At 42.7% G+C, this 24,543-nt stretch overlaps 1 protein-coding gene across 1 annotated transcript in view; it reads right to left on the bottom strand.

The window, feature by feature from the left end:
* The window catches only part of CPE (carboxypeptidase E), a 73,767-nt gene extending 49,888 nt beyond the window's left edge, over positions 1 to 23,879 (bottom strand). Inside the window, exon 1 of the mRNA XM_083520307.1 lies at positions 23,360 to 23,879. Within this exon, the coding sequence (XP_083376433.1) occupies positions 23,360 to 23,687 (328 nt within the window). The 5' untranslated portion in view covers positions 23,688 to 23,879. The remainder of the gene's footprint in view (positions 1 to 23,359) is intronic.
* Between the last annotated feature and the right edge of the window lie 664 nt (positions 23,880 to 24,543).

Genomic DNA, 24,543 nt, shown 5'->3' with positions numbered 1-24,543 from the left:
TGCATCCAGTCTAAACTTTTTGCCTGTGGAGAGCTAACAATTCAGGAAGAAGAGTTCTACCCAAGCCTTCTGCCCGTGGGCGTAGTCAAGGGGTGCAGGGAGGGGCAGCATCCCTCCCAAATAAACAAAAATACATAGGTAACAGAGGTTCTGGCCCCCCAAAAGGCCTGCCCCCCTAACAAAAATCCTGGCTATACCTATGCGTTTACCTAATGCTTTCCATATGCTTTCCATATGCAGGGATTTTTGCAGGGGAGAAGAAATGAAATGTGATCATTCGCATGCGTTTTGGGGTGGAGCAGTCCCAGGAGAGTTGTTAGATTTCCTTCTTCACTTCTTTTCTCTCCCTCCTCCCCTGCCAATTTTGCTTTAGCCCCAAAATCCTGGTTCTGAACTGAGAGGCAGGGCTGGGGGGAAGAATCTCAGGATTCTGTGACTGTCTAACTTTAGATCTGATGGAGAAATTCCCTATTGAAAGTTGAGGAAGGATGAAAAGGGACTAGGATCACTATATACAACATCACACAGCTCCTCATTTACAAAAGATCAAAGTGATTCGGTTCCCTCTCATTTCACATTCCCTCTGAGATTCACAAATACGCACACACAAATCAGTGTAATTTAAATCAGTGTCATTTTACTGACATTTAAAAATGCTAAATCAATAGTAACTAGGCTGTCCCTTCTTCCACAATTTGCACCTAAGAGTTTGTGCATTTTATCTTGCACATTATGAATGCCTCATATTCAGGTCAAGGGAAGATGCAGGTGTTTTTTGCTTTTTGCTGCTTCTTTTTTTGCAGTTCCTACAAAACGAAAGAAACTGCTTGAAATTTCCGTATCCACTCTGTCATGCTCCTTTCCCAATGAAAAGTGTAAGCCAACCTCCTACCTGCAGGCCAAATTAGGCCCAAAAGAGTCCTAATTTGGCCCACCCATGAAGAAGTTTTCCCTAAACAATGTCCTCCTGCCCCACACCTGATGCTGTATGTGGCATCAAGTATAGGGCAGGTAAATAGAATTGCACCAAAGGAACAATGGTGAGACTTAAACTCCTGGTGGTTGTTCAGCAAGAGAAGGTTGCTGGTGTGATACGCACCCAGTAAAGGGCATCACTCACTGCCCAGGCTGTGGGATTCTGGACTAGCTACAGCCTCCATACCATCCATAAACGAAGCCTCACATCGAGCACATTGCAGTAGTCTAGATGTCAGGTTACCAGTGCATGAGTCATAGTGGCTAACTATCCCTGACCAGGATCTTTCTGACATCATGAACAGAATGGGTTGCTGTGGTTCTGTCTCTCACTCAGGAGTGAGTGACCCATTCTCTGCAACATGTCAAAGGATGGCACCCACACCTTTATTGCTCCCTAAATGAGTTTCACTCCTTTGGGTTCACCCTGCTACTGGTATTGTACCACACTACAGCAGTGCTGCTGATTTAGTAGTTCTAGAAGGATGTCCCAAGACAAAGCAGTGCACTTGGAACTGAGACTCAGCTAGTTTGACTGCAATGAGCCCAGACATCGCTGCCTCCTTTCTTGGGGCGTTGCCACAGGAAAGATGACATGTTAATTGCTTGGGTGCACAGGGAAACAGTTTGTGCAGTCGCTGTGTTCCTTGCTCAGATCCCCTGTTTTATTAAATGCTGGCAGGTATTTCTACACAAAGATGTTGTGCTGTGGCACGTTAAAAATGCTTGTCAGCACTGAAAATCAAGACTTAGGAAGCCATCAAAAGAAATGATAATTTGCTTTGCTATGCAAATACTTCGCTACACACTAATGGGGTTTAAGTGGCCTGCATAAAAGACTGCAGCCCAAGACTACCCTTAGGATTTGTCCAGACTGGCAGGAATCCAGGAAAGAGAGACAGCTCCTAAAGCAACTTTCTTCAAGAAGGGGAAGTTGGCAAAGTAGTAGGAAAGTCATGTGTTTATTATCATTCAATACTAACAGTTAAAAGCGATGTGACCAATTGATTTTGAAAATGCAGCATGCTGCCTTTCTGCTATAAATGGCATTTGAGGTAGCTTAACAATCAGTCATAATAAAAATCCAAAGCAGCAGATAAAAGTATCAGGACAGAAGATTAAATAATCACAACAGCCAAGAACTCAAAACACAAGAATCAGAGAACAGACTTCACTCAGCATCTATTCCCCATAGAAAAGTGGGTTTCTGTCAGTGGACAGTTCTGTAGCCTGACCACACACATAGAAAAGTCATTCTCCTTACTTCTGCAGGGCAGAGAAGGGCTAATGCTATGGAAAGAGAAAACACATCTTGCCCTTGAGCTCTCTAAACAAATTGCTTAGTTCTTTGGATCTTGGCACCAAAGACATAGCTATAGATAAAAGTTGCAACAGTTAACTGACTGTTGTTGTTTAGTCGTTCAGTCGTGTCCGACTCTTCATGATCCCATGGACCAGAGCACGCCAGGCACCCTTGTCTTCCACTGCCTCCCGCAGTTTGGTCAAACTCATGCTGGTAGCTTCGAGAACACTATCCAGCCATCTCATCCTCTGCCGTCCCCTTCTCCTTGTGCCCTCCATCTTTCCCAACATCAGGGTCTTTTCCAGGGAGTCTTCTCTTCTCATGAGGTGGCCAAAATATTGGAGTCTCAGCTTCAGGATCTGTCCTTCCAGTGAGCACTCAGGGCTGATTTCCTTAAGAATGGATAGGTTTGATCTTCTTGCAGTCCATGGGACTCTCAAGAGTTAACTGACTAATTGGTTACATTAAACGAGGTGTGGGGCCTCTAGAGGTTGTTGATCAACAGCTCACATCAGCTGTAGCAAGCAGGGTGAATAGCCAGGGATTATAGGAATTGTATTTCAGCAATATCTTGGGAGGGGGTCAAAGGCTCTCCACACCTGTATGAAATTATTTTGTAAAAATAACTTTGGGCAGAGCAATCCTAAAACTGACCAAAGGGCAGCTGGGAGGCTGTTGGTGCATAAGAATCAGGAGGATGCCAGTGATCCATCTGGTCCAGCATCTGTTCTCACAGTGGCCAACCAGATGCCTTGAGAAAGCATACAAGGAGAATCTGAGCAAAACAGCCACTCTCTCTCTTGTGATTTCCAGAACTGATATGCTTCCTCGGACTGCAGCATAAATGCCACTCTGCCAGAGAGAGAAGCCTATCAGTGGGAAGCACTCATGATGCCAGAACATGCACCGCTGAATACCCACAGAAAGCTGTGTGGGCATACATGTTGCACCAAACATTGGTGGGAGGAGTGGTATGTCAGTGGAGGACATGGATATATAGGATCCTAAGGAGCTTCATTGCCTGGACATGATCCCAAAAGGGCACAGTACAATGTCAGCCCTGAAGCTGGTGAATAATTTCCTTCCTGTTGGAATCAAAACTCTCCATCACCACCAAACCTTCTGCCAGCTGGCAAGGCTTCTGCTATGGCTATTGCGTCACTACAGAATCTCTTGGCCATGGGAATCCTCTTCAAATCAATGATAGAGATGTCCTTGATTTTTGTTTTCAAATAGTATTTTTTAATACAAGGACTTGTAAAAGCTGCAAGCATCATCTTGAAAGATACCTTTGTTCTTCTGCTGCACTCAGGAATATTGTCTCTGCTAAGATGACGCCTCTTATAGACATATTTGTGCATCATTTAAAAACAAAGACAATACTTCCTTTCTTCAGTTGCATTGATTTTACCTGTACAGAAAATGATGCAAATTGAAATCAATATTTGGCTCAAAGTTATTTGTTGGAACATTTATTTGAACGTATGACATTGGATCTTTGGTATTACTTATGCTGAAATGCTGGAGATATGCTGCAAGTCACACTGGAGTCTTCCACAACTCTACTTGGAGATGCTAGAAATTTACAGTACATCCCTATGTATGTTTACTTGAGATTGATGGGACGTATTCCTATGTGTGTGTAGGACTGCAGGCTGAATCTACATGAAAGCAATGGGCTCTAGCACTGAGCCATGGCTTCATCCCCCACTGGGGCCTTCATTAATAAATAGAGTCTATTTATCTATGTCTGTATATATCTATGTCTATAAATAAGGACATGACATGAGTAGTGCAGCTAGATTTACTGAGCCTGCTCAAGTACGCAGTGTGCTGCTTAATCATTCAATCAATCAAGCCTGGCTTCAAATCCTACTTACAGTACAAGCCCACATTGTCTGCTCAGCAGTAAATCCCACTGAGCTCAATGGGACTTACTCACAGGCAGTGGATATAGAACTGAAGCCTTGGTCTTATCTAGGAGGTTATTTTAAGGGCTTAAGGAGCATCTATATGTGGTTGATGGACCATGTCCCAGCATGCTGCTTGAAAGCATCAGGAAGGCAAGTCTCATCAAGACTAAGAGCCCTTGGGCAATACAGACAGATCAAAATGGGAGGGGGATATGCATGTGTGTGAGAGAGAAAGGGGGTTATACTGGTTAAATAGGCACTTGCATATAAACATTTTCACTTGTATCTTCATAACTTAAAAGACAGCCACCCCATACAAAGTAAAGAAAGATGGCCTTGTTAAATCACAGAAGTGATATTCTCTGTGGATTCTGTCTACAGTTCCAGGCAAACCGCAGTTCCTGCCCCTACTTTTCCAGTTCACTTGGCCCAATTTACTTGTTGACAAGTTGGTGCAATGATGTGGTTTAATCAAGGTGGTTTTTTACACAGCACTCTGGCATTCTTCCTTCATCCACAGCAAATTCATAGCCTGCAGGTGAAGATGCCATCTGAAACAGAAAGAGCACTATGAACTCTGTACTGTTCTTACATTTATTCCTGCATAGACCCCACCCACCCACTTTATATACTTCTACAGAAAATACAAGTGCCAGATGCACAACAGCATACTTTATATTTATTTTTATTTCTTAAAATATTTATAGACTGCCTTCTCATTAGAAATATAACAAGGTGGTACATAACATAAAAGAGTACAGAACAGAACATACAAAAAAATACAAGGCTACTGTAATATCTAAAAAAAATCAACAGCATGTCAATACATTGGTGGGTGCAAAACTTCAAATAAGAAAGACCAATTTGAACAATTCAGCTTCCAAAAGTTATCTAAAAGAAACCAGGGGTGACTCATTATATTTGAAAAGAGCTTCACACTAATGGCTTAGTCCATCATGAAGACTGGGGACTGCAAAAAGTGCCCTACCAAAAGATCTGAGGTTAAATATGAGGTCCTTAAGGTTCTTTGGGCCCAGGTTGTGTTGAGTTTTGTGAATTAACACAATAACCTTGAACCTGGCTGAGTAGCAAATTGGCAATCAGAGCAGCTCTCTTGGCCAAGAAGTAGCCTGTTGCCAATAGCCACAACTTTTGGCCCAGATACAAGAGCAGTCTCATATGAAGGGCATTGCAGTAATTAAGTCTTGAAAATTATTTTATTTTTTAAAATTATATTTCTATCCCACCCATCCTCCAAAATGAGTTCAGGGCAGTTACCAATGCATGGACCACTGTGGTCTCTCTATCCCAGTCTAGAGATGGAAGTGAGCAGTTGGCGTGGGTGAAGAAGCTGGTAAAATGTATTCTTAGCCACAAAGGTCTTTTGGGCCTCTAGTAACAAAGATGAATCACACCTGCTCTTTAAGCTGCACACCTGCTCAGAGGACCTGCAACCCCATACAGAAAAGGTAGCTGATCTGTCTCCCAGAAACAGGAATCACACACTGTATCCAGGTATCAGTCCAGGGCTTGCATAGACTGACTCAGATGTAATGTGCAAATGGAATTTGGTATCATCAGTGCACTGATGTCTTCTCACTCCAAAACTTCCAATGACCTCTCCCAACAGGTTCATATAGATGTTGAATATCACTAGGGACAATAAAGTGCCCCTTCGTGCTCTGCAGCACAAATGTCAAGCAGCTGAAAAACACTCTCACAATGCTGTTATTTGGAGATAGCAGGTAGGAACACAGCCACTGAAAAACATTGTCACCAATACCCATCCCACAAAATCAGTTCAGAAGGATACCATGACCAATGGAACCAAAAGTGACTAAGACATTGAGCAGAAGGAGGAGGGCTGCACTCTCCCCGAGCTTCTCTCTACAAAAGTCATCCATCAAGGTGACCAAGGCTGGATCTAGACACATCAAAAAAGTGTTTCAGGAAAACACATTGTAAACTTCATAAAGGGAAAACACACTGGCTAAAGTCAGGACTCCACAGCGCCATCTGTTGTCACAGTGTTATAACGCATATACTGTACAACACTTTTTCTTTACTTATGTAGCTGAGTCCCAAGGCTGAAATGAATCCAGATTTTCAATTTTATCCAGGAATGTCTGCAGTTGTTTCAAATGGGCAATAGTTGTCACAATCCATTGGGTCCAGGGCCAACTTGTTCAAGAGGGTCTGCTCCTTGCTAAAGAGTGTATACATACAAACAAGTTTATTTTCTTCATGCAATCATCTTCACAATGAAGACAATGAGAAGACTAAAAATCATTGGTTGTGTCCAACACTGCTGTTCTGCTCACACAATAGACTTTGGCTTGCACAATAGAACTCCCCCCTCCACTCCTCTGCAGCCTCTGGAGCAGATCTTAGGGGTGTTAAGGGTAAGGAAGAGGAAGTCCCATTGCATGAGTGGAATGCTGCTCATACAGTGTTGAATGCAACTCTTGTGTTTCTAAATAATTAAAAATAAAACTGCACTGAAGCCAAAGCTCTAATAGGAAGGCTTAGAAATCTGTGGATTAGTGAAGCAGATAAAAACCCCTCTTCATTACGCAACTGCCCTGTCACACAGTTAAACGAAATGTTGGACTAACCCATGATAAGTTTTTTTTCTGCAGGAGATGGAGCAGGTCCTAGGATGGGTCGCCACTCACACTGGGCAGGATTATTCAGTTAAAGGGTGGGTTGCCCTTGCAGGAGGGCCATCCCCTTTCTTCTTCAGTTGCACAACTGCCCAAGCCAAAAAAAAAAAAAAAGTTTAACAAAACTAAATGGGCCTAGCAACCATGAAAGCATATAAATGAAGTACCGTATTTTCTGCTCTATAAGACTCACTTTTTCCCTCCTAAAAAGTAAGGGGAAATGTGTGTGCGTCTTATGGAGTGAATGCAGGCTGCGCAGCTATCCCAGAAGCCAGAACAGCAAGAGGGATTGCTGCTTTCACTGCGTAGCGATCCCTCTTGTTCTTCTGGCTTCTGAGATTCAGAATATATTTTTTTCTTGTTTTCCTCCTCCAAAAACTTGGTGCATCTTGTGGTCTGGTGCGTCTTATAGAGCGAAAAACACAGTAGGTATGAAGAAGAAGAGAAAAAGTGCCCACAAGAAACACATCTCTCCCCCCAGCTCATTATCTGATATTGTCCAATGCTGCAGCATCCTCTGCAGGAAAACACTTTACATTCTGCAACACACTCGAACTACCTAGGACAAAATCATGTGTGCATGTGCAATGTATAGTATTAGCAAAATTTAAATAAGAAGCACATTCCTGCTGCCCTACATAAAAGTTTCCTAGTACTGCTCTCATCAAGATTTGAATTTAAATTGGCTGAGTTTCAATGCAGAGGGCTGAATTCTCTGTTGTCTTACACTCATGCTAACCTCCTGAAAATCACCTAGTGCAAGATCTATAACACAATGTTTGGCCCCAAGAGCACATTTTTCTGTGCAATCTGATGGGATCTGCTTTTGTTTAGAATGGGATATTACTGGAACCAATCTATTTTTACAATCTTGGGAATAATGAATTGCTATAGCATAAATCACTAAAGCAAAGGCGGGGGGTTATCTGTGGAAATCCAAAAGCACCTGATGTAAATCAGAGTTGAAGAATTGTATGATCTTTATAAATAAACATGAAGAGGTAACATCTCTCACACTAAAGGAATCAGTTAAAGCAAAATCTTGAAACTATAAGAAGAGCCCATCTACTCCTCTGGCGTTCTGTTCACAGAGGACAGCCATTTGCCCATGGGAAGCTCGCAAGCAAGATCTGGCATTCAGATATATATTGCCTCCAACAGTGAAAATTGTCTCCTCAACTGTCAGCAAATTTCACGAACCAGAATAATTTATATACAGAGATTTCCTACATGTAAAGACATTTTAAATACTAGTTGATTAAACAGGTGGCACCTCCAAGAAATAAACAGGAGTACATATGTGTGCAGTCAACATAATAGGCACTGTGGCAGCTTGCTGTGCCTATAGCATGTTTTGCTATTATACACGTACAGAGAATCTTTTAAGGTGTCATTGTCCCCTTTGAAAACCTGTGAACCTCAGAAACTCCACTTACAACTAATAAAAAAACCAAACATGCTGCCCAGCGTTTTTCAGAGCAGGGCTACACCTTTAAATACTGCCTACACCAGATGGTCTTGACATAAAAGCAGCAGGAGACAACATTTTAATGCTACTCAAACAAGCAACTTGTGCTAGTCACAGACCAATGGAAGCAGCCTCAGCCAGCTAATCCTCTCTGTAACCATAGCAACTTCTATTTCAGACAGTTCCACGATTTTCAAGTCATATGGGCCTGTGTGAGTCCAAGTACCTCTTTTCCAACACTACTAATGCAACCAGGTATATTTTCTCCTGTGTTAGGAAACTACATTTCAAGAGATTATCAGTTTCCATATGGCACGCCTTGTGACATGAGGCTGAACTGATATCAGCTGTTGCAAAATCATAAATCAGGGAAGGAACATTCTGCGTGGCTTAAATGGGGATTCTCAAACTTGGGAGGGCAGGGAAAGAAGAGAAGGATTCTGCAAATGCCACAAATTTTTCACAGGGAAAAAAGTATTTGCTCCATCTATCAGAAAGAGACAGAAAGGGTCTGTTTGCAGAGGGAAATGCAGCCAGCAACACAGTACACCTTACAAAGAAATTAGACTCCTAACGCTCAGTGACTTGGCTTCAAGAACACCTACTCTCAGGTATGAAAATCTCGCAACTAATGCCGTTAACAAAAAACAACATATCCACAATATATACGGATTAATAGAGAGCCTGAGTAAGATTACATGCTTATATAAGATCCCATGCCAGCTGAATAGCGATCGAGGGCTACTCCTGTGTCTATTTCCAAGAGAGAGTTTTGGTGAGACGCTTACAACCTGATCTGCCCTGTGCTCTTGATCCTCACTTGCTCCTTTTCCCAGGCAAAAGAAGAAGAGTTTGGATTTGATATCCCGCCTTTCACTCCCCTTCAGGAGTCTCAAAGCGGCTAACATTCTCCTTTCCCTTCCTCCCCCACAACAAACACTCTGTGAGGTGAGTGGGGCTGAGAGACTTCAAAGAAGTGTGACTGGCCCAAGGTCACCCAGCAGCTGCATGTGGAGGAGCGGAGACGCGAACCCAGTTCCCCAGATTACGAGACTACCGCTTTTAACCACTACACCACACTGGCTCCTTTACAGGGGGAGTGGTCTTTGGCCCTTCATATGCTGTAGGACTACAGCTCCCAACCCGGCCTATTGGTAATGCTGGTTGCAGCAGATGGAAGTTGAGAGTCAAACTACATCTGGAGGGCTACAGAGTTCCCACTCCTGTTTTAGAGTCAAGGTGTGAGGGAACACATAAAATAGTGGCAGAATATTGTTCTCCGGCAACACATCAGAGGTACAGAAAAGCTAAAACAAAAATTAAACTTGGAAGGGTGCACATTCAGATTACTAGGAGTTATAGAAACAAAGCCTCACATCATGAGAGGATCCAGTCACAAATCTGTAATGTCATGTCTCATTTGGCCCCTAGATCCATCTGGAAATAACTCACCTTTCTTAGCTGGACAAAAGTCCCACAACATATCATAAGTATACAAGTACAACCACATTCTCCCAAATTAGCGGAGCCTCAAATTTTATTAAATGCAACTGGAATGGAGTTGTGAAAGTGAAAAGTCAATGAGTAAACACTGGACACAATCCACCAAGTTTAACTATTATTATGAAACCTTCTTTTACATCTTTTACATCTTTTAAAGCTGCAGCCTTGAAAGCCTCAGGGAAATGAACATAATCTGCACAGCAGTCATGAGTAACAAACACTCTGACCCCCATGTTTTTTACAAGATAGATCATAAAACTGGAAGTTCCATTGGTTCTAAAAAAAAATTTTCCCCTGCAAACCACTTGAAAATTGCCAAGGATCTTGGTGGACCACTTAATTTTTATTTTATTTTTTTGCCTGTTGCGGAAATTGTAATGTACTCTGCTATATGCTGTATGATTTTTAATGGTTTTATTGCTTCTTTTATTTCTTACATATTGTATTTTATTATACCACAATTACATACAATTCAAATTATAATGCAATAAAATACAATATAATAAATCAAAGAAGTAATAAAAATACAGTTAAAAGTGCAGTATATGTGAATACTTAATGCAACCGATGTGAGACCATAGCTGGAGAAACCCAATCTAGTCAAACCTGTGCCAAAGGACAAAATCCACCACTACATCACCCCTGAGAGGCGGCCACCCACTCTCTGTCATCTACCACCTTCCAAGGCTCTCATTTCACCGTCAAACAGTTTGAAGGAGAAAGGCTCCAGGATTCTTGAAAAAGTGTGCAAGCTTTCAATAGGAAAATTTCCAGTCCTCTTCTTTCACCTTCACCTAAACACACACACACAACCCTTCATGTTGGTCTCCATCTTCTCTTACTCCCACCCCTTTTTCCTTCTAGCACTGATACTCGCAATGTTTGAAGAGGTTCAATAATGTTTTTACAACATGCTGCTTGGGGAAATCTTAGGAAATATGAAAAGAGTATATAAAGTCTTTGAATCCAATCCTTCTGGCAAGGTCAGAAACTTCTCTAGAGAATCTGTTCAGTGTTAAAACCCATGCAACAAGCTTTGCCTAAGAACCAAGTGCTTCACTAGAACAAATGATTACTTTCCATATAGTTCTAGTGTAGCTCTGCATGAGTGGTATTTAGCACACAAGGAGGAATTTTCCAAGTAAGGTACATCTCTCTTTGGCACAGAGTTCCTTTAATTTAAAGTGATTCTTTTATTAGCCTCTATTAAGTTTACTATCTATTGGAGGAACAATCCAGCATATTGTAACACACCAAAACAAGATGTTACACTGTAGCATCAACATTCCTACAATTACAATAGCAAATAAATAGGCCACAGAAGTCAACTCAAATTGATGCATATAATCAGGACCTCTTCTGTTAACCTGTTAGTCTGTAAAATAGCAACATGGTCATATTTGAAGCACCAATTTCTGAAGCCACTATAAACAACAAATATGTTCACTTTATCTTGTCTTCTTTAATGAAAATGTTTGCGTGAACATCTGTATACATGCTTTATCCTTGGGATTTTCACAGATCCAAGTATCTCTGTTTTCCATCAATTTAAAAAATAACTGCAAAAGATAAAACCTTTGGATGAACCCACAAGCATCTTTAAAAATAATGTTAAAGCACTTTCTTAAAATGGCAGCCTTTCTTTTTCTTTGAGCCAATTATTTGCTAACATCTTTTTTGTTTTGAAAAAGCATCCCTTTAAAGGTAGAGATTACAGTGCACTTCCAAAGCATTTTACAACTTTTTGTAAATTAAACTGACATTTATTGCCAAATGCAGGAAATACGCCCATTCCCTTAAAAAAAAAACCCTTCATTAAAAAGTACTCAGCGTGCACATTTTTATGGCTTCACCAGCGAGAAAGAAAAATGTTGCTGTAAGTTGAACTCAACAAGGCCCTTTGAATCGCTGGGGAGTTTAAGTGAGTAAAAGATTATTTAGATATTACAAGAGATTTGGGGGAAAGGGAGTTTGCTTAAGTGCTCTGATTGTAGCAGAAACGGTCAAAGTGCAGCCCCAAACCCCACATTGGAGAGCACAATAATAGCGCATGAATATTCAAGCCCCATAGCTGTTGTAACATCCCATATAGACCTTTGGAATATATCTTCTTGAGTCATGTTTAAATTTTACTCACATGTAATTTTCAGACATTTTAAGATATCCCCAAAGGACTCGTTCTTTGTCCTCCTGCACCAGCTTATTTCCTAAGAGAGTTGCCAAGTGTTCCTGACTTTAAGTGCCTCTTTTGGCGTTAAAGCTCCACAGCAAATACAGATCCTTTATTTCAAGCACCTTGCCTGCAGCTTCCCTTACAATGAAGATATGTTGATATGGAAATGCCCTCCATCACATATACCAGGGGGGAGGACCTTTTTCAGCTTGAGGGCCACATTCCAGTGATTGGTTCAGCTAAAGATAGAGCAATACAAAGGCAAGTCAGGTAAGGTGCTCAGAATTATGATGGGGAAGTCAGACAGTGCCAACATGTTAGAAGTAGAAGATGATGATGAAAAACTACTGGTGGAAATGTTGATTAACCAATTGCAAAGCATGTGGCTTTCAGTCTGCAGAATCTTTTTTTTTTCCTTTGCTGAAGACACTCCAAAGCATTTTACTTGCGTTCTGGTTTTGACTGAAACCGTATTTGTCCTATATTTATGCCAAATGGCAGGATTTTAGCCCCATGCTTAAGCGCTACATTTAATAGAAAGCCGACCCCTTGTGCTCCGCACCAAGTGAGATCAACTCATTTCAAACACTGAAGAATGCTAAATAAGCCAACACCTAGTAACTAGATTCTAGTTTTTAAAACACACACAAGATTCAGGCATGCTTAATTTTCACTGATGTGCAAGCCAGATAACTGCAGCAGAACAAAACATTGTTGTATGCACATGGAATTTCTGTAGCTAGGTGAATAAAAATGACATACAACTGAATGCCACTATTTATAAGTACCAAGAAATATCTGAGCTGCAACAGCTGTATCAGGAATGATGCTGTTTGACTGCTGCTATGTTCCATTCCCCCACGCTTGGGCTTCGGAGACAGAGAAGGCTGTAGATTACAGCAGAATCCGTCAAAAGAAGGAGAATGTGTATACAGTCATCATCTCTATTTTCTCACCAAGAAAAGCAACTGAGCATGGAAACCATCCATGGTACAAGGGCCAGGACTGACCAAAATGTAATCAGATTCTACAACTCTAGTTAAAGTCACTGCCTGCCTCTGATTCCTAGGCAGTATGCCTACAAATTACTATTTGCTGGGAACACCAGACAAGAGCTATTGCTTTCATGGTCTGTTTTATATGGGCTTCCCAAAGGCCTCTGGTTGGCCACAGTATGAAACAGGATGCTGGACTGATCCAACAGGGCTCTTGTCAGTTACCACAAGAGGAAGTCAGAATAAAAAGTAATCGGAGATAACAATAATGAACAACATGGAAAATGTAGCAGTACCACAAACCTCCAGAGAATGGCAAATAAAAATAATTTAAAAATAAATAAATTGCTTTGAGCCTCTCGTGCCTTGTGCTTGACAACTTAATATAATTCAGCATATTACTTCAGTATGTGAGAATGATGCCAAGGAAAGCCCACAACGAAGATGCAATTGTTTCAGACAACATAGTCCCAAGCCACTTTATGTTGTAGGTTTTCAGAATCATAACTTAATCCAGGCATCCCAGGGAAGACTGCCAAAAGTAACAACCCTCCAGACTAAGGCAGCATTTGACTTTTGAACCACTAGGACATGGAAAGTCCCTACATATCCCCACATGCATATCCCTACAATTTCTGGGTCCTCTGCCATGAGGAGCCTTACATTATCTAGGCAATGCAGTATGCTATAGATAAGTCACTCTCCTCTTTTCTTGCACATCATCTGCCTCAATTGCTGTGATTCACGTTGCTGGTGTGAAATGCTGTGAAGAATCCAGATGAGATAATTTAAGTCATCAGTCATGCTTTGATGCGATTAGCAAAAGGAAGACACAAACCATTTATTACAGAGAAGCAACATCAATACAGAGGAGTAAGACAGCTTATTACTTATTACTTTTTTGTGAGGCAATGGAAACTACAGCTTATGTGACCCCCTTTATATCGTTTGTCAAAATAAGCTGCAACATCAAAACTACATTTAGCAAATTACAATCAAGATATAGCCTGTGATCATGTAAGTTCTCCAGACAAGGTGTTGTGGGGCAACTTGTTCCTGAGGTCTACGTTTTTGTTTTACTTATCTCTGAGAAAGGGCACAGTAAATAGGAACTCTGTAGTCCAGTTACATTTTTCACACACAAAAAAAATCTATTATCCTTTGCTAGCATTCAATAAACCATCAAAGACTTTTGGCCAAGCAAAAGCTGGCATTCTCCCATTTTTCACATTTAGCAGCTCTAGGAGAAGAGTCTAGGAAAAAAGCCACTCTGTATTTTTTTAAGTGCATAATTGGTTTTCAAGATTTGCCAAGATACTTTTAAAAGAATGACACAATAAGCCAGATCTGTTCCTGGAGAACTATTCTTGTCTCTAATGTATACTTTGTAGGGTATTTAAATAAAGGGTTTTATGTCGTTGAGGTGTTTTTTTTTTTAGAAAGAAAAACTTTTCTTACAACTAATTCAAGACACCAGTCCATTAGGTCCATCCCGGCTGTGGTGAGCTACAGGAAGTTTTCTACAAGCTACAAAGAGTGCGAACACGCTGTATTTTATTTTAATATCTGCTGAGTAAACCTCTATTAACTAACAAGCAGTGGCGAGCTAAAAGACCACCCTGGAGTATATTAAAAGTGTGGTCAGAATTAAAGTGGGGAAGCATACTTGACCCCATGATTTTAGAAATCCATGGAGGAAAGGGAGGAGGCCTGAAGGTTAAATGAAGTTGTAAAAAAAAGATATAAAATATGGATGTTATGGAAAATGTTAAAACTATCTCTCTATCTATGAATGACACCAGTCCATTAGTCCTCAGGAGGACATGGTGTTTCAACAGCAATATTCTAGAGCCGTGTCCAATTGTGCCAACCCTAAAGTAACTTTATTCTGGCACACAAAACACTGGTAGAAATATTTAGGGAAGAGCCATGGTTCAGTAGCAGGGCACCTGTTTTACATGCAGAAAGTCCAAGGTTCAATCCCCAGCATCTCTGGGTGTAGCTGAGAGAGACTCCTGCCTGCAACCCTTGAGAGCTGCTGACAGTTAGTATACTATTGACAGCTCTGAGCTAGATAGACCAATGGTCTGTATAAGGTAACATCTTGTTTTCCTGGGATTGGGATGCCTTCTGGAAATCAGATTAGTTGCTTGTGCAATCTAATCAATACCTCAACATGTTTCTCTCCATCTGCTTTCTTCACCCCTAGTGACTGCAGTCGCTGAAATTTACTCTATGGCCCTATATGTATGGTCCTGCCCTTTCTTTTGCACAACCTCATCTAGGGTTCAATTTCTTGGTCCCGCTATAATACGATGCAATATTACCTTTCAAATATGTCCAAGATTGCTTCTTTTTTAAAAAAAAAATCCCATGTATAAACTGCAGCTCAATGCAATGCAATTTTTACCTTTGAACCTTTTCTCTCCAGCAGCCAGATCATGGGGTTCCTGGGTTCCTTCACCCACAGTGGGCCACTCTTGCAGGTGGGGTGGGGGTAGGCACCCACCTGTCAACCACCTGACTTCATAATAATAATAATAATAATAATAATAATAATAATAATAATTTGTACCCCGCCCATCTGGCTGGGTCTCCCCAGCCACTCTGGGCGGCTTCCATAGAAACCAAAAATACAGTAAAATATCACAGATTAAAAACTTCCCTGAAGAGGGCTGCCTTAAGATGTCTTCTAAATGTCAGGTAGTTATTTATCGCTTTGACATCTGATGGGAGGGCGTTCCACAGGGCGGGCGCCACTACCGAGAAGGCCCTCTGCCTGGTTCCCTGTAGCTTTGCTTCTCGCAATGAGGGAACCGCCAGAAGGCCCTCGGTGCTGGACCTCAGCGTCCGGGCAGAACGATGGGGGTGGAGACGCTCCTTCAGGTATACTGGGCCGAGGCCATTTAGGGCTTTAAAGGTCAACACCAGCACTTTGAATTGTGCTCGGAAACGTACTGGGAGCTAATGTAGGTCTTTCAAGACCGGTGTTATGTGGTCTCGGCGGCCGCCCCCAGTCACCAGTCTAGCTGCCGCATTCTGGATTAGTTGTAGTTTCCGAGTCACCTTCAAAGGTAGCCCCACATAGAGCGCATTGCAGTAGTCCAAGCGGGAGATAACCAGAGCATGCACCACTCTGGCGAGACAGTCCGCGGGCAGGTAGGGTCTCAGCCTGCGTACCAGGTGGAGTTGGTAGACATCTGCCCTGGATACAGAATTGACCTGCGCCTCCATGGACAGCTGTGAGTCCAAAATGACTCCCAGGCTGCGCACCTGGTCCTTCAGGGGCACAGTTACCCTATTCAGGACCAGGGAGTCCTCCACACCAGCCCGCCCCCTGTCCCCCAAAAACAGTACTTCTGTCTTGTCAGGATTCAACTTCAATCCATTAGCCGCCATCCATCCTCCATGTCAGGTGATTCATTTTTCCCTTGAACAAAAGGATGAGCCAAGCTGATTCAAGTGTTGCTTGAAGTCACCACCAATCAGCTGATTCATGCCAACTTCAAGATCTGCTTTTGGTGGGAGGTTCGCTGCAAAATGGAGTCCCTGCTAGGGAACTTTGTAGTGCAGTCAGCTGCTTGGCGGTGATAGCAAGCCTCTGTTGCCAATGAACAATTGGAGGCTCACTTTAAGGCCTAAATGATCGTCTCAAAGTTCAGCTTGATATACATGAAACAAAATATGCTCATGTGCATATTCACAAAGTGAGGCACAGATCTATACGACATAAGTTTTAGCAGGCAGGCCTCTTCCTTTTCCAGACCTCCTCCAAGAATCAGCATAGCTCACAATATTTAACAATTCTTATTCAGTGTCATTCAATAAATCAAACAGAAGAGCAACAACTGTATCAATTTGTGCTTTCTAAGTTTTGCAAGACGATTAAAAACAACATAAACCCATACTGTATATATATGTATGTATGTATAGCTTGTTTATGAAATCTAAGCTCCCTGAAGTATGCACTCAGACAGAAGACATGTGCATTATATATGACTGCAACAGCTGACCAGATTTGTTAGCTTATCAGTCTAACAAACTTACTGGCCTTCCACAGAGTACTTAACGTATTGGCCACGTTTACATCAAACAGTGAAACCACTATGATACCATTTAAATAGTCACTGGTTCCCCCAAAGAATTACGGGAGCTTTAGTTTGATAAGTGTGCTGAGGGCTGGTGGAAGACCCCTGTCCCCTTCCAGAAATGCAATTCCCAGAGTGGTATAATGACCAATCCCACTTCACAGGGAACTCTAAGGGACTAGATGGTTTCCTAACAACTCTCAGCTCCCTTAGCAAACACCCAGAATCCTTTGGGGGAAGCCATGAATGTTTAAAGTGGTATCACAATGCTTTAAACGTATGTTCTAAGTGTGTCTATTGTTATTCTAGAAACAAGGTGGGATGTAACTACTTTTTAAAACCACTTTTAAAAATGCAACTAGTATAAGCTTTGTGGAAACTGACCTTCTAATCTGACTTCAGCATCTCTTGAAATAGCTGAGCCTGGTGCACGAATCTAAAGACATCCATACAGTGATACCTCGGGTTACGAACTTAATTCGTTTTGGAGGTCCGTTCTTAACCTGAAACTGTTCTTAACTTCAGACGCGCTTTTGCTAATGGGGCCTCCTGCTGCCACCGTGCAGCCGCGGCGCAATTTCTGTTCTCATCCTGAAGCAAAGTTCTTAACCCAAGGTACTATTTCTGGGTTAGCGGAGTCTGTAACCTGAAGCATCTGTAACCTGAAGCGTCTGTAACCCGAGGTACCACTGTAGTTGCATCTACAAGCTATCTTCTCTGATAAGTGACAGTCCCAAGTTCAAATCTTACCTTCAAAGTGGCAATTTCCCCTCAGGTTCAAATGCCATTTCCATGGTTTTGGATGGGGACCTAGGCTGACCCAATTCTTGTGCTGGCAGAAATCTTTTGAAACTGCCATGGTTTGTGCTAGCAAAGGGATTGCTAGGCTCTTAACATGCAACATAATTCTTAGCCACTTCCTAAGCTCCAAAATATGATGCGATGCCCCTAAAGTGCAAAATCATGTAGAACAAGTAACCTGGAAATGTTGAGTACAACGAGGAACCCACGACGACACAGGTTTTGAACATGATTGTATGATGGTTAATTGACAAGGTGAAACACTTTAATGTACAGAAATTATTTCAATGCAGCTAAGTCTTCTGCATAAACTGCATTCAGCCTGTGATGAAGTAGTGCCTTGTTATGATACCTTTCTCACTTTTTTGGGGGGGGGGGGTTCCAACCTTCATGGATCCAACCCCTATAGAACTCCTCAGAGACAAGACCCACAAATTCATGCTTCATACAATTTCAGCAGGGATGGGAATAACAGAAATATGAGTCACAGACCACTGCCTTTTCTGTTTTGTATAACATCCAGACTAGATACCAGTGACATCTTTGAATGTATATTTGAAATACTATCAAAAATTCAAGAGGGGGGGGGGATAAAATGGGCAGGGAAGGGTCATAAATGGAGGCTGTTTAGTGGAGTGTGGATAAGTCCTTGCTGCTGTTGCTGAGCATTGATTTTATTGTTTTGCTGTATTTTTCTAAACAGTTTTATAAGCCTGGATTTGTATTTTTAAACATGTTATAAGCTGTTTTGTGGAATATTTCCCTTTAAATATGTGTGTGCACATACACACATACTTGAAACAACCCCCCATTCATCCTTACATGGTGTGCATGTTTCACAAACATATGGTCCCAAGCAGGTTTTCTTCCTGATCTTTTCCTTCCCTTCAATGTCTTCCTTAGCTCTTGACACTTGCAGTATTCATCACTCCTACACTGTTCTCCCAATAGATTTGGGAGTTCTCACAATCAAGCCTCTATTCACAAAACCCAAGGTTAATTCACTGATCTCTTGGTATAAAGACACTGAGTTTCTAATAAAAATAAAGCTTTGGCAAATTAAAAAGTCAAATCATTCTGTTGCTCAGCTTAGAAGGGGTACAGCTTTGGGAATTTTCAAAGGCACACACAACCAAACAAAGATTAAGCCCTGCTAGCAGCTAAGAACTATTTTGGCTTGACAGAACATGTGGCTGAATCTTAAGGCGAGCCAGGGTTTTCCTAGGAAGAACAAAAAGAAAACTTTTGAAGACTTGGGTTTTCCAGGCAATGAAGGACAATTGGTACATTCTGTAGCTTTACCACAAAAAAGCAGCAGAGCAGCTTCTGAGTCTTGCTCTAATTTATGCAGACTAGTGCCATAGTATTAGTTCTTTGAGAAGTGTCCATCAGTACCATTGATGATACCATGGAGGCTGTATAATCCATTTTATTTTGTTTTTTCTTCCTATTTCCTGATATATTGCAAGCCTAAATCTTAGTTTATAGTTAAAAGCACTTGTTTACTAATTTTAGAAAGTGTTGAGCCTCTTTTTATCTTTTAGATTATGGGACATGTTTGGTTGCTTTAACAGGAATGCTAAATATAAAACATTCTGTTGTGCTTCTTCTTTTTTAATGTCAGACCCATCACAACCAAGATTTTTCAGCCTCCATATGTCCATGTACTTCAGTACAATACAATTACAGTATGTCAGCAGGCAACTTGCTGACGACAAAGACAGCAGGAGCACTGCTTCAACAAGAATGATATTCCAACTCCCATCCCAGACTTACTACATAATAAGTTTCACACATTAACATACGCATTAACAGTGCGATCCCGTACATGTCTACTCAAAAATAAGCCCCATGGAGTTCGATAGGATTTATTTCCAAATAAATAGATACAAGACTGCAGCCTAACACAATTTTCACCATTCACAAATATTGTTAACATGACCCAGCATTTCCATCTATGGACATCATAAAAACTGTCCTATCCTAAAAGCGACACAGTAGCCAATGGGCAGCTTCCCTTTGAAATGCTAGTTTGAGGGATAATAGATCTGAAGTCAAGAAGACGAACCCTGCCTTGTCATATGTCATGCTCCATACAGACTTAAGCACTGGCTCTCACAGAACTGCTGTCATGAAAAATCATAAAAGGAGCAGAACAATTAACCTCAAGCTTCCCATCCCCAAGAGCTCAGCAAGCTTTTCAAAAGAAAGCTGCAAACCAGGACATTGCGTGTGGCCAACAAATAAGGTCATCTATAAACTGTGAAGTCCCCTTGAAGTGAATAGAACCTAATCCTGAACCTTGGCATAATTCAAGGGTACAAGCAAGGAAGAAGTCCACACTGGTTTCCCAGTGTCCTAGGGCTTTTAAAACAGAGCAAGTTATCCATTATTATACAATGATTTCCTAATTAACTCGATTTATTCTTATACAGCTGGTGCTCATCAGTCAATGTATAATCCTGAGTGTCATTCTATCATTTGCTCTATCTTGCAGTAAGAGAGATATTCTAGAATTCATCATCGCTGTTGCCTGGTGTATGCATCTATCATCAGAATCTTTTGATGCTGTCAAAGGTCTAGATATTCGTTTGGCAGGTCTGACTTATGAAAATTGTATGTTCATTATTTACTGATTAAATAATTATATCCCACCTGTTATGCTGGCACCTCAAAGCAAATAAGAAAATACAATGCAGAATATGTAATGCCGCTGAAAACATTAAATACAATAAATAACAATCAAGTGGTCAGAAAGTCCACATTCTACCGTGGCAGACAGTAATAGACAGCAAAGGCTATGGCAAATGGAGATGTTTTCATTCACATGGTATCTCATCATTATACTTCTATTGCTATATTGCCTGTTTCCCCATGTGTTGATTCATGCAGCTTTGATATTTGCAGCGATCTCTGTTTTCAACAACTAATAGGATGCTGACCTGCTCTGATTTTGATTTTTGATTTTTTTTTTACTGCTGCTGCTAGTGAGAGCTCCTGGGCCATTCCATCTGCTTGCCCACTCTGTTCCTAGATGCCAACCAGCCAGCACTTCATTGCTGATTCCAGAAGGAGGATAGAAAAACATCTATGGCTATCTGGCTTGCTGCCACACTACAGTGCAAACCTTTTGGAGTTTGCATGAGGGCACCAACCTCTTTAAGTTTGTGCTGTGGAATGTATTATCCAAGTAGGAGAAAGAAGTGATGTAATATTGGGTAGGAGGACTGGCCCACCCATGAGGCAAAGTGAAGTGACTGCCTCAGGTGGCAGGGCCCATAGGGGTAGCAGATTTGGATGTACAGTAGATCTTAACTCCCCACTTCTTCCTTCGTGGGGAGGGAGGTGCCATTTTGTGGTTTGCCCCAGGCACCAAAATGTCTTGAGCCAGCCTTGTTGGGTAGTTTTTGCTGTCCGAAGTGAGAATATGAGTTATAATGCTTTTGTTCGTTTCAAAGTTGTTCAGTACCACTCAGTGTGAGACACTGAACCAGTATAGAATACAACCCCATGAGGGTGGGAGTCTAGATGGGAGTAGTTTTGTTGCTAGTTATATGACACTACATTGCCTTAGAATGAATGAGCTGGTTGTAAATTATGCTTAATTCTGCCATGTATTTTTGTAGACCAAACGTTCACTTTTTAATAACTTTTTGACTGGGGATTAATTATCTGTATGCTTGGTTGGAATGCACAAATGTGAGGCTTTGATTTGGAAGACTGCTAAGGATGCATTTGGGAGGCATCACTGTGGATGGGTGCAGCTCCTTATCTCAGTTATTTTGTTTAGCTACTGGTGCTGTTTTGGAGAGTTTATTGTGTTTTTGTATTTGATTTTTATCTGTAATGTTCTGATGTTTAAAAGAATATCATACTTTCCTGTTTATTATGCTGATTTAAAAAATGTGTGCTTTATACTTTATCTTCATCCGTAATGTTTTCTTAGGTTGTAAACCACTTTGATATTTGTTTTTGTGTTTTAATGAAAAGTGGTATAGAAATTATTTATTTAAATGAAAGTATTTAAATAATAAAGAACTGAGCTAGTAAACAAAAGCATGTAGTGCCACATCGGGCTGCAGGCAGGTCTCCCTCCTGTCTCAAGGCACCCACAGTCTACTGGCAGATGGGAGAGAGAGGTTACTATTTCAGTGCGTATGGTTGTCGCTAAAAAGGTAAATATCTTGAAGTGGCAGGAGGATGTCACAATTCTGTCACTTTGTTCCACTTTGTGAATTGTTTTGACAGAAAAACAGGCTACAAATAACTAAGCAAATAAATAACTTTTTGTGTGAACCTATTTCCTTACCAGCCAGACTGTACAGTAAATATTGTTGGCCACTGCGTGCCACCATGGAACCTGGCAACACCAGCATGGGTATTATTTGACTGATTCATGCATTCAGAGAAAATTTAGCTACTACTGTTACTGCATCAAGCAGCTGCTGTGGAGAAGTATTTCTTTGAATAAGAGAAACTGTGTTACACTTTTAACATTGTGTGTGTGTGTGTGTGTGTGTGTGTGTACGCATGTGTGAAGAGAGAGACAGAAGGAGATGGAGCTAGTCTCTTCCAAGTCATGGTACATATACGGCTTTCTTTCCATAAATGGCTACTGGCTCTTTAAAGATTGAAGACAGAGGCCTTCCTATGCAACCTTACATGTGGCTGGTACCTTGATCTATAACAGGGATGGGAAACGTGTGGCTCTCTAGGTGTAGTTAAGACTCCAATTCCCATCAATCCCAACTAGCATGGCCAGTGGTGGAAGATTATGGGAGGGCCAGCTTCAATGGCATCTGGAGATTCAAGTCTATAAGAAACCATCCCACCAAATGGCTCTCTACCTGCTTCTCTTCCCCCTCCAATAAGGCTGGCACAGATGAATCCTTTTCCCAACTAATTCCCTTAAACCAGGAAGGTTTCAGCTGCCCATCCAAAGCCATTCCACGGTGAAATGCGCCGCACGTGGCCTCTGCCATGACACAAGCAGCTCAGCCAGCCCTCTAAGCCGAGTCAAAATCATGGCTGTGAAGGTGTAGGCAGAGATCCTCAAAGCCTGGTTACCAGGAAAGATTATCATTATCACCATAGCATCCGTTGCATGCGTTTCCAGGTCTGCGCACGCACGTAACCGTACTGGGAACACAGCACATTGTACCGTACTGGGAACACAGCACATTGTACCCTCTCTGCCATGAAAGGGGGTCACCATGGCCAGGATTTCAAAGGTCTCCTAACTCTCCTTCCTGCATGAGCTCATGATCCCCGAAATAGACCCACCGCCATCAAGGGGATCGCGGTGACCTCAATGCTGAGAAACAAGGCAGGAATTTGCAAGGGAGAGAGGTTGTTTATTCCACCTGAGAAAGCAAAGGAAAAAATGGGGGCGGTGGGGTGGAGGAAAGAGGAGACACCCAGGACACCCCCAACCCAGCACTACCTGGGGGGGGGGCTGCGTCAGGGGCTTCCCTTACCAGGCTCGTGCTCGCCCGGGTTGTCGGAGAGCTCGATGACCAGCAGCTCCCGGCCCTCGGAGCTGCGGCCCACGGTGTAGATCCTGCTGATGGACGAGCACTGCAGCCACACCGAGACCATCGCCTCGCGCGTCTCCGGGTAGCGGTGGTACTCGAAGGAGATGCCGTCCTCCTGGCTGAGGCGCCGCCGCCGGTTCGCCGAGCCGCCGCCCGCCGCCGCCGCTTCGGGCTGCTCCGCCTCGGAGCCCTGCTGCCGCAAGGCGAAGGCGCCCAGCGCGCCGCAGAGCGCCGCCAGCAGCAGCGCCCAGAGCCCACCTCGCCGCGCCATGCCTGACGGAGAAGAAGGACTGGCAATGCGGGCTTCTGCTGCTTCGCTCAGCTGCTGCCTTGACGTGCTGCGTTGACGCGGGCTGCGCTCCCTCTGCGCTCGCCTCCACCTCCCGCAGGCGGAGAAACCTGCTCGGTCCAGGAAGAGCGCTCGCGCCGCAGACTGCACTACTCGCGCCGCAGCCGCCGGGGGGAGACGCAAGGATGTACCACTGCCGCGCGCGGGGATGCGAAGGTGTGACGTGCCGTCACGCGCGCGCGCGCCGCCCCGTCCACCTGGCAGCGCGCTGGGGGCGCCCGGGCCGCTTCCCCCATAGTCGTCGCCATTGGCCAGGGCCAAGCGCGCGTCAAGAGGTGCGGGAGGGTGTGCCTCTCAGGACACTCTGCACATGCCCCAATCCTCTCCATAGGATGAAGTGCATGTATGCCTGCCTGCCAAAACGTGTGCCACCCTAGGAGCCAACTCTTAGACGCCGAGGTCACTTTGCCGCCTCCACCCCCCAGTGGCGTAGCGTGGGGGGTGCAGGGGGGCGGCCGCACCGGGCGCAACACCTGGGGGTTAGGGTTAGGGGGCGCAAATCCACGGGTTAGGGGGCGCAAATTACTTGCCTTGCCCCGGGTGCTGACAACCCACGCTATGCCACTGCCACCCCCTACAGTAAAATATTTGAGGGGACCTGCCAGTGCCGGATTTACGTATAAGCTAAACAAGCTGTAGCTTAGGGCCCCACTCTCTTGCGGCTCCCTCAAAAAAAAATCAAGGGAAAAACAACTGGATGTACATTTCCAAAATATAAGAAAAAAATAAAAATAAAATAATTGTTATGAATAAAAAATCATTTTAAGTTAGAACTTAA

The sequence above is a fragment of the Podarcis liolepis genome (genome assembly GCF_965112155.1).
Source record: "Podarcis liolepis genome assembly, chromosome: 9".
Taxonomy (NCBI): domain Eukaryota; kingdom Metazoa; phylum Chordata; class Lepidosauria; order Squamata; family Lacertidae; genus Podarcis; species Podarcis liolepis.
Note: the sequence above shows the minus strand (reverse complement) of the source record. Positions and strands in the feature narration are given on the sequence as shown.